The 10,816-nt window shown below is 42.0% G+C and overlaps 3 protein-coding genes across 3 annotated transcripts; 1 reads left to right on the top strand and 2 right to left on the bottom strand.

Moving 5' to 3' along the window:
• The first annotated feature begins 216 nt into the window (after positions 1-216).
• On the top strand, positions 217-2,659 carry LOC102718191 (transcription elongation factor SPT4 homolog 2-like). The gene is made up of 5 exons (XM_006657915.3): positions 217-439; positions 701-792; positions 1,303-1,358; positions 2,140-2,201; positions 2,290-2,659. Exons 1-5 carry the CDS (start codon positions 311-313, stop codon positions 2,338-2,340), a joined length of 390 nt encoding a protein of 129 aa, XP_006657978.1. The 5' UTR covers positions 217-310; the 3' UTR covers positions 2,341-2,659.
• Positions 2,660-2,863: 204 nt separating this feature from the next.
• Positions 2,864-6,529, bottom strand: LOC102717814 (serine/arginine-rich splicing factor SC35-like). The gene is made up of 9 exons (XM_015839681.1): positions 6,365-6,529; positions 6,161-6,239; positions 5,922-6,001; positions 5,759-5,825; positions 5,243-5,314; positions 4,744-4,899; positions 4,560-4,631; positions 4,165-4,479; positions 2,864-4,080 (listed from the first exon to the last, which is right to left on the bottom strand). The coding sequence occupies exons 1-8, from the start codon at positions 6,438-6,440 to the stop codon at positions 4,200-4,202; spliced, it is 882 nt and encodes a 293-aa protein (XP_015695167.1). The 5' UTR covers positions 6,441-6,529; the 3' UTR covers positions 2,864-4,080; positions 4,165-4,199.
• A 919-nt stretch (positions 6,530-7,448) lies between these two features.
• Positions 7,449-10,356, bottom strand: LOC102715600 (copper-transporting ATPase PAA1, chloroplastic-like). Its single transcript, XM_015839247.2, has 4 exons — positions 9,971-10,356; positions 9,809-9,862; positions 8,382-8,535; positions 7,449-7,837 (listed from the first exon to the last, which is right to left on the bottom strand). The coding sequence occupies exons 1-4, from the start codon at positions 10,238-10,240 to the stop codon at positions 7,833-7,835; spliced, it is 483 nt and encodes a 160-aa protein (XP_015694733.2). The 5' UTR covers positions 10,241-10,356; the 3' UTR covers positions 7,449-7,832.
• Between the last annotated feature and the right edge of the window lie 460 nt (positions 10,357-10,816).

Here is a 10,816-nt window from a genome sequence, read left to right as displayed (position 1 = left end):
AACGTTTCAAACTCAGCGACAAATTTACATTGTCCCAAACATTTAAAATGCACCCACTAAAATTCCTAGGTAGGGTATGGAGAGACATTCGTGCGGACCAAACAGACCCGGGCCTTGGCCCATTAGACCGCTCCAGCCCAACAGCATAATATCTAGTGGGCTTTTAAGCCCGATACACCACACGCGGCGGCCTAGGCAAAGAGCCCGAGAAGCTCCAGGAGAGGCCGCGCGGGCGTGTAGTCTGCGACCGCGAGGGATCAGGGGAGAGAGAGAGAGAGAGAGAGGAGCGGAGCGGAGCGGAGAGGAGAGGATGAGGGGCGGCGGCGGCGCCGACGGGATGGATGAGGACGGCCGGCCCAAGTACGCGCAGATCCCGACGAGCTTCGGCCCCGAGCTCCGCGCGTGCCTCCGCTGCCGCCTCGTCAAGACCTACGACCAGGTGCGCAACCCCCCGTCAAACGAACCCTCGGCGGCTAGGGTTTTGTTCTCTTCGCTGGAGCAACCTATGCTCCGTGGGTGGGTGGGTGGTGGGTAGGGTTTACTGCCGGTTCGCTCTCGTTTCCGATCTCTGCAGCTCTGCGTCGTCCGGCTTCGTGCGAGTTGCTAGCTCTTGGGGATTGAGCCCGCCGTGAGGAATCTGTGCGATTTTGGTGGTGTTTATCGCTGCAATTTTATATGATCGGTGTATTGGATTTCGCAGTTCATGGAGCAAGGCTGCGAGAACTGCCCCTTCCTCGAGATGGACAAGGACCACGACAACGTCGTCAACTGCACCACCCCCAACTTCACAGGGTAAAAACATCACACTGCACTGCAGTGAAATGCTATGTTGTTTGTATTTCGTATTGCTATATCAACTGCTCGTGGCGATTCGTTGCTTCTGGGGAAGTTGCGATTTCATGCTATTAGCAATCTCTTAATGATAATGGTATGCGCCATTGCTTTGACATGCTGCAAGCTTACTGGCAAATGGTTTAGAGGAGAAAAGATGTATTGCTTGGTTGCCATCCTTTATGTCTATTGTGGTCACATGAAAACTGTCTTCATTGCAAAAATTGATAGCATATATGTTCGTGAGGGTTATCCATACCATTGGTATAGACACGATAGCAATGAGACGAATAGAAGTTACACAACCATATTTGTTAGGGTATTTGCTATTAAAAAGCCTTTATGTGTGCTCCTATATGTGAATCATGCAGTTCATTCCTTGTTTTCCTTGAATCCAGTTGGTGCTTCACATAATATGATATTGTGAGTGGATGTAATGACAGCTAGCAAATTTTATCTTCTGGCATGCAGAATAATCTCAGTGATGGATCCTGGCAGGAGTTGGGCTGCTCGCTGGTTGAGAATTGGTGAGTATTTAGTTCTTCCATAAGTTAGAAGCTTTAATATGTCTTTTAACCTGTTTTTGCCTTAGCGAATCAGATATAGTTGGAAGGTTTAATATGTCTTTTAACCTGTTTTCTTGTTGATATTTCACCGCCGTTTCTGTTGCCCTGATTTTATGTGATTACTGATTTATTTCTTGTAATTATATAAAAAAGCCCCGGCCAAGTTATGGGGCTATGGGCTGCACTTGTCAGGAATTTTCAACAGTAATCTGCAGAGCTGACAACCTGAAACACTGTAAAAATAAATGAACTTTGTAGGTTCTTAGTTTCAATATTGGAATAGTCAGATGGTAGTTGGCACAAACCTAACTCTGCATGGCCGCAGTATATGATGGTATGCATCTTTTAACTCTGGGGCAATTTGCTTGTTGACCTGTTACAGACTTGCTAGAGAATCACTTCTGCTTTCTGTTAGACTTGTTAATGGACCGCTTCTGTTTTCATGCACAAAAATGCAAAATACTATGTTGGGACAAAAATATTTGTCGTTTAGGACAAGATTTTGTCAAAACTCTAAAATTACAACAATTAATTTTATGTTAGAATAAATTATGATGGTATATTTTGAGTAAAATCCATGTATATTATTTGCTTTGCATTTAAACCGATCATTTAAGAAATATTGATGGTCAGAAGTTTAAAGGTTGACCAAATATAGTCATAAACGAATGCATGAATGAAGATGTGCGATACTATCTAACTACAGGAGTGACTGAAACATGTTCCTTTTGCCAACCTGCAGGGAAGTTCATTCCTGGGTGCTATACGCTAGCTGTCGCGGAGGAACTCCCGGAGGAGTACCAAGTAGCAACTTAGAGCACTTTGACTACCCATATTTCTTGCGCTGTAATGCAGTTCTACGAGTGACCACATTTTTGTTTCCTCGTTCCAGGGGATTTGCCAAGAGAACAACGTGCAATACTTCCCTCCCAAGCGTGTCTGAACAAGCCTATATGTAGTCCCTTCAAGAGAACAGCACAGCGTGCAATACCGTATAGTTCCTACAGAGCGTCGTGATCCAGCCCCTGCGTTCCTTGCGAAGGGAACTGGTTACTGCTGTTTCGTGCTCCGTTCTGATAGCAGCTAATCAACGATTGACCGTGCACTTTTGTACTATAACCCTCGTCTTAAAACAGCAGTGTTTTAATCTCATTGACATGTCACCTTGCAAACAATATGTTCACATTCCTATTCACTGGCATTTTTCATCAATGTTCAGCTATCTTTCTACTACAACAAGCAGGCGTGCAGCCATTCTGCATTGATCATTTCACCTTAACCAAAGGATTAAGCAAATGCCAATGTCAAAAACCTTTTTTTTTCTCCGAACACCCATTTTGCTCACATTGTTTTCAATATTAAATGTGATTATTGTGCAGCTACACAAAAGAGCTACAGAGATGAGAACGTAAGCAAGCAATAAATATCTCAAACGTTGCACAGAGAATGATACACAGCACAGAGAATGATAGCACAACAGTGGCTTGATGCACTTTAGTCAATTTGCATCTCATATTTTTCATGAGACCGAATTTTTTGGCATGCCAAATGCTGTTCAGAGTAATTACCATACATCACAAGTTCATATTACAGTCTTCATAGCAAAATTATGAACCATATGAAGCTTGTTCTACCAGGGCCACGATATATATTCCCATTGCAGCAAATCCTCAGTTCTGTGGTCAAGTCGCTTCAAGTAGGCACCGGGCCAACCAAGGGATTCTGCAACTGAGGCATCTCCTAACACTATGGCTAAATGATGGTAAAGAGCAACAAACACTAACATATATGCAATAATCTCTGTGCAGCTATAATAGTTAAGGTTTGTTGACAGAGTTAATGAAGTTAAACAGAACTTTACATCCTTGAAAACATTAACGACCGAACGTGCGTGCGTTTTCTGAACCATGAATTAAAGATAATAAGATGAATTAAAGAGCACATCACTTTATCATAATCACGTTAGCCTACAAAGTCTATTCACATAATCATATAAGGCGACAAATCATGTCATATATGAGTCAGTAAAGCTATAAGAATAACAGATCATTAAGAATGCAAGCTAATATTTGGAAATATTCGATCACACAACACAAATCAAGGGTGCATGCACACACAGTGAAATATAGCGTTTCAAAATCCAACTTCTAAATTGCTGACATGCATTATTCATGAACAAAGCATTTCAATAATGCATGATTGGAAGCAGTTGCAGTGAAACTCAGCTATATCAATGGGACCTTACTTGTCAGCATAACGAGTGCAGACAGCAAAGGATGCAAGCAGGCAGCAAATCGATACCACCATCATCTCATCATCATCACCACGACCACCACCATCATCATCAAGGCAAACAGCACAAAACAATATCAACCGCAACAGCAACTTGGATGTTGACCACTTATCAGCCAGCACCTCTTCACCCCATCATGTAACTAGAAAGGTTCAAGTTACCATTTATAGTAAGTACCAAGTACCAAAAGTGAAGTGATACTATCAAATGCTAAGAGACAAGGCTGAATGAAAAGGAATTGAAGTACATAGAATCCTCAACAAGCGTTCAGGTGTCCACAAGGAATCAGTATTCACTTGTCACAGCAACCGATAACACTCTCCATAACTTCCCGTTTTAATTGGTAGCACCAAACAGCCTCTTGACATGACCATCACCATTCCATTCATCCTATTAGACAGAAACATAAGATATATTAAAAATATTAAGAGATTTAACTACAGTGACTCAAAACTAAGTGAACAATCCAAAGACCTCAGATGTTTGATGTGTTTTCACGATATTCAGATTTATGTGGAAGGGCTACGAGAGCGCCTAGACTCATCATTGTGCTTGACAGGAGATCCCTCTTGAGAAGATGGTGCCCTGCGAGGAGAGCGACTAGGGCTTCTGCGTGCAGGTGAAACACTGGGGCTTCTGCGTGCCGGCGAAACGGTGGGGCTTCTGCGTGCGGGTGAAATGCTGGGGCTTCTGCGTGCAGGCGACATACTGCGACTTCTTTTCACAGGTGACATACTAGCGCTTCTTCTCGCAGGTGACATACTTGGGCTTCTACAGGCAGGCAATTGACTGTCAGAAATCACATAACAAAAGGTAGAATATCAATGTGATCCAGTAAAACAACAAATTCAATTCTCTCATGTGCATACCTGTGTTTGCCACGCTTCCTGTAATCATCAGGACTGTAGCTACGACTAGGGCTTCTGCGTGCAGGTGACACACTGCAGATAATCATAGAATAAGAAGACAGTAACACTGTCCAAACTAGAAAGATAAAATAAAAGTCCCATATCTATCCGTTCAAAAATAAGGTCAATTATTTAATGTATATACCTATCTCTGCCGCGCCTCCTGTAATCATCAGGAGTGTAGCTGCGACTCCTGCTACGACGACGATAATCTTTCTCCTTGTACCTGTCACGTCCGTATCTATCTCTACTCCGACTCCGCCGTCTATAATTGTCTCTCTCCCGATAGTCATCACGGTACCTTTAGTGTGGTACACAATATGATTGTAACAGGATATCATAATGAACAAGTGCCCAACTATGAAGGACATGATCAGAATAAGCTTGGGTAGCATATCCAAAATTGACAGCTTATCTAAACATTATGATAGAAAGCGATGTTAAAAAGTACAAAGATCTGTGGTACTAGGTACAGGCAGAGTATCATGAAATGCCCGTTGGCTTAAACAAACGTTCAAGCATGGCAGAAGCTAAACAGAAGTAGTGAACTCCCTTTTTTTCCCCTTTTGCAGACAACCCAAAGATCTGAATCACTTTCAAGAAATCTGTGTAGAATGCATAATATTAGAAAAATGAAGTAATACCCCCGTCTTGGACTGCGGCTTCTGGAACGACCCCTTGACTTTGGAACTGTCTCCATGATTCTTCCTTTATGACTGCAAAATCCACATAAAAAGTTAATTGTGTACAAGTATCATTTAAATCCAAACAAGGAAGCAGCTTTACCAAATGACATATGCCAGGTGATTTTTGACACTAGGACGCTTCACAATGAAAAATTTAGAATAATCAACTTTGCCTTGTTCTGCTTCAATACGTAAAATGAATTTGGTTTTGACTACAAGGCACTATAAATCCCTTAATGCACCCAAGAAGCCTCTTAAAACACAAAATTATAAATTATTGTCTAAAAGCATCATGGTTGTTGAATATAGAAAACATAGCGGTTTCTGAAGAAAATTCCAAGAAAATAAGGACTACTACCTTCACATTTTTGTAACTAAATCACAAGTTGTTGAAGATGGATTCTATTGATGCACAAATGAAAAAAAAAATTGTGCAGAAATACAGCTTACTATTAACGAGACACTGCATCTTACATTCGTTCAGCGTTCGGGCCGTACTTAGCAAACTGCACCATGATCTCCCTTCCGTCTACCACTCTCCCTGAAAAAACACAAACCCATCAGGCAACAAATCATCCACCATAACCAAATTTCTCAAAACTACATGAATCACCGCCTCGTTATCCATCAAACTCACCGTCAAGCCGATCAACTGCCTTCTGCGCCTCGTCCTCGTACTTGTACCTCACGAACGCAAACCCTCGGGAATCACCAGTCCTGCAACAGTATATAAAACAGGCACAGACAGAGGAATCAACTCCCAATTCCCAAACCTAGAAATCTTAGGCACCTCCCCCCCCCCCCCAACACCCAAAAAAAAATTAACATTCCTACGCGGCTACCGGGCGCTCATCAACATACACGGGGCATACTAACCTACGATCTCTAGGGATGTAGATGTCGACCACATCGCCGTACTTCTCGAAGAGCGGGGATAGGTCATCCGCCGTGGTGCCTGCGAAACACACAGAAACAAAAACCACGATTCGTAACACCCCCGGGGAGATGCGAAGACACGCCGCGCACGCCCGCGCGCGCGAGATAGATAGAGAGAGTGCGTGTGTGCGCGGGGGGACTGACGGAAGGTGATGTTGAGGACGAGGAGGGAGTAGGTGTCGCGGATCGGCGGCGGGCCGGAGCGGCCGAAGCGCGACATGTCTCGCCGGAGCTTGCCGTGGATGGCGGCGGTGGCCGGGACGCGGCGGGTGGGGGAGGGGGGGGCGCGGAGGAAGAGGTAGGGGAAGGAGGAGGAGGAGGAGGAGAGGGGGTAGGGTTGGGTAGGGTGGCCGATGGGGTGGCTGGCCGCCACGGAAAGTCGCCGATACTTCTAGGCTCGCACACACGCGCCGGGCTCGCGCGCGACTGGGCCCGGCCTGCCCCGCGAGCACGCACTTTCTTTTCTGGGCCGTCGTGATTTCGCATCGGACCGGCCCATCCAGGACTGCGCTTCTTTCTACGATGATTCCATCTCCGACTCGAAAGACAATGGACCTCTGTTTCATACGGAGTATATGTTTTGATTTTTTTAAAAGTTAAATTTGTTAAGTTTGACAAAACATATTAATATCTGTAACATCAAATTAATTTTATTAAATCCAAAATAAATATACTTTGGCAGTATATTTAGTTAAACTTAACCAATTTAACTTTCAAAAGGTCTTATAATCGAAGAGAGTAACATATAGGAGGGGGAAAACTCAAGAAGAAATGCACCATAACCTGGAAGATTCTTGTTAATCTAGTCCTATAAAAAGCTATTTATGTGTGGCAGAGACTGTTTCGCAATCCACGTTGTTGAATAATACATGTTGATCAACCGATTTGTGTCGAGTGGTATAATATGGATCAACATGCACAGTTGTATCTTTGGTGATTACACAGAGACCTAATCGCAGTAACATCACGAAAGTATACATTGTATCTCTGTGTAATAATATTTGGTGATTACACAGAGACCTAGTCGCAGTAACATCACGAAAGTATACATACTCCCTCCGATTGATTTCAAGGTATATGTTTAATCATTTGTTTTATCATTTTTTACAAGTATGCAAAAATACAAGTCATGCTTAAAATTTACTTAATGATGTAAGCATCCTAAAAGAATAAATGTTAAATACTTAATTTTTTGAAAAGACGAGCAACCAAACATAATAAGTACAAAAGTTGACGATTTCAAACATTAAAAAGGGAGATAATACTTGAATAGTTAAGCCTCATTTGAGCCACACACCCACTGTCCACAAGCCACGTCATAGGTAAATAATTAGGATGAAGAATGCAGCTGGGGGTACAAGACCCTCTGGATTGTTCTTGGTCACGCTTTTCCAGATGAACTTTCTAAAGTTCATGAACAAGGGAAATGTGATGTTAGCATTCTGGCACTAAGGTTTAGCTTGGAGCATTGAAACGCTGTAATGCGTTGCTGCTGAATTCTCCAGCATGGCAACTTAGTTTTGCAAGCCTGCGAGCACATGTGGTACCTTATGACAGAACGTCGGCTGCACTGCGTCTTCGACATCCATGGTTGACTTCGCTTGGTTTCTTCTTACTCTGAGATAGATGGAAAATGTATAGTGAGGATGACAGCAGATGGCTACATGTTCTGATTTCAGAATGCTGAAGTAATGCTGCAGTTACAGTGTTGACAAAAACATGATTATGGACATTAAACTATCAGTAGCTTGTTTTTCACCAATAAGCATGCCCAATTATTTTGCCGGATATGCCGAAACATACGCAATTGAACTGTCGAGTATGCAATAAAAATAGTGTGTTGATGGGTGTGATGAGATCTTATCTGTATCTTAGTAGGTTAATTCATTGTTAGCATAAGCATAGCTGATTACGTTTCAATATATTTTGGACAATTAATCAAATTTGTCATAGGAGAATATCTTTAATACTTCTAGCTAGATGAAATTGTTGGTGCTAGCACTGAATATATCCCTGAAATTTCATAGGCAGATGTCAAGGCTGATATCAATGATCGAAGAGTGGAGACCATATGTACATTTCAGTTTTCACACAATAATTCAAGCAATCTAATTGATTCATTAGCAACCAGGGGAGTGCGGAAAAGCCTCCAAAATTTTACCTTGCAGGCGAGACTCAAATCCACAGGTGCCCAGGTGATTTGCTAGTTTTTCTCCACATTGCTTTTGCCAATCTTCAGCTACCTTGGCCTCGGCTGTTGTCCACACGACTGCTTTTGCTTCCTTAAAATCAACGGTAGCGGAAGCAACTTCAGGCTGCAAAAGTGTGCAAATGAAGGCCCTGATAATGGGTAAAAGTAGCAGTAAAATGGATACATAAGAACTGTCCATAGGAGTCAAAAGTACCACAAGGCAAGAACTAGTAAAACAGGAGTTCATAATAGACTGACTAACATAACTATAATTAGCTTGAACATAGATGCTCCACTGACAACACAATTCCTTGCTGAACATAGGGGAAAGTATTTTCATCACTCATTGGATCCACTACTTTCTTGCATGTCAACTAAATATTCATTAAAAAAATTTAAATTTACAAGATATACTAGTATAAGATATAGTACTCCATAAACATGCAAATTAAAATTTGACTTCTACAAATTGTAATAAAAATAACAAATTTAACTGTGTATGTGCACATAATAGTTTTGGTTTAATTTGTTTTTTTTATAACTTGTAGAAGTCAAATTTGAACTTGCATGTTTGTGGAATGATATATTTCATATTAATTCATCTTGTATTTTTTTTTAATTTTTTATGGCTATTCAGGTGACATGTAAAAAAGGAGTGAATGTTCAACAAGAGATGAAAATTCATCTCCTTATAAGCAAAATTCGGATGTTTCGCTATTTTATGCATAATAGTGGTGTTTCTGCTCTAATAGAATATCATGGTTTGTGGACATAACAAATTGTGCACAGAACTTCATCTGTTTGGTTAGTGTTTAACGTTTAACTCTTGAGAGAAAGGTCAATAGAATAGCTAGTTGCTAGCTTTAAAATCTTTTCATGTTATCTAGAGCTAACATATGATACAACTAATACAATAGTTACACAATAATATATACTACATAATTAATATATGATCCACCTCTCGTACACTCATACGCATATATACTACAAATCTATAGCTTATTTTTCTTCTTTTTCCTTTTCTCTCTCCTTCACGTGAGCATAAAAGCTGATGTGCACATGGCAATTTTTGAAGCTCGTTTACGTCACTTATTATACTCGTTCTGATATTTGAAAGTCTCGGAAGTTTATTTGGAACAGTGCATTAAAGCAGGAAAAGGCACCTAAATGAAGCTCCCATTTTTGCATTATAATTGCTGAGCGACTAACCAAAATCAACATTCATGTTCTCCTTCCCACTCCTATCCGATTTTAACAGAAGTTTGCAAATGCTAGCGTGTTCTCACCGCAAACATTACACTTAAATTCAGTGACCAAACACCATGGTTGCGCATTTGCGCAACAAATGGAAACAGAGCGAAGAGGAGAGTAGAGAAGCATATAAGGACGAGGCGCACTTGGCTCTCCAAAATCCGCTTCACGCTCGCAGCGCATCCATCGCACATCATCCCCTGAAAAGCACACAGTATCAGTCACGCATACATCGATCGTCGCTATCTGACTAGCTTGGTAGTTTGTTCCAGCAGTTGGAGATGCAGAGACTGGGTGAGAAAATGGACCTGGACATTGAGCAGGATGGCCGCGGAGTCGGATCCGGCGCCGCCCCCCGCCGCCGCCGCCTCGCCGAGCGCGGCCGCCGCGGCGGAGAGCGATGAGCCCTCGCCACCGGCACCCCCGCCGCTTCGGGAACGAAGGACGCCGCGGCCACCGACGGGGGGGAACGACGCGGAGGCGGTGCGGCCGGCTCCGGCGGAGCAGCGCGAAGGCGAGGTGGCCCGTCTCGGGGGACAGGGAAGGATGGGGTATCTCGTGATCAGCGTAGACTCCATTGTACGTGCTCGGTGCTCCGATCTCTCGCTCGTCGTCGTCTTCTCGGAGATAGAGGAGAACCTTATCCGATTCCCCGTGTTACGGTTGCAGAGGGAGAACCAGCAGTGTCAGGCGTCAAACTGTCAAGAGAGCGACATGTGACCCTGATTGTCAGTGAGCGGAGATATCTTCGTAAACAAATGTACTCCTCTATTTTTTATTCAAAGTTTATATAATTAATTTTGTTATGATTTGATTTATTACCGAGGAAACTTTAAGCATGACTCGTAATGTTCAATATTTACGTAAAAAATTGAATAAGATAAATGATCAACATAACTCTAAAAATCAATCATCCTTATCTTTTGGTTTTTTTATACTTATAAGCTAAAATTTGAATTTTCAATAAAAGTTGAATTTGATGATTTTTTCGCCAATTGTTTATTTTCTAGAATTGACTTTTAGATCACTATGAAATATGTATATAAAAGTTTTATTTATACATTAGTTTTTGTTTATGCATATGTTTTTTTATAAAAACCCAAAACATGACCCCTGTAACATCAAATACGATAACTGATGAAGTATATCTTTTC

The sequence above is a fragment of the Oryza brachyantha genome, chromosome 7 (genome assembly GCF_000231095.2).
Source record: "Oryza brachyantha chromosome 7, ObraRS2, whole genome shotgun sequence".
NCBI classification, from domain to species: domain Eukaryota; kingdom Viridiplantae; phylum Streptophyta; class Magnoliopsida; order Poales; family Poaceae; genus Oryza; species Oryza brachyantha.
This window is presented reverse-complemented; position numbering and strand designations above follow the sequence as displayed.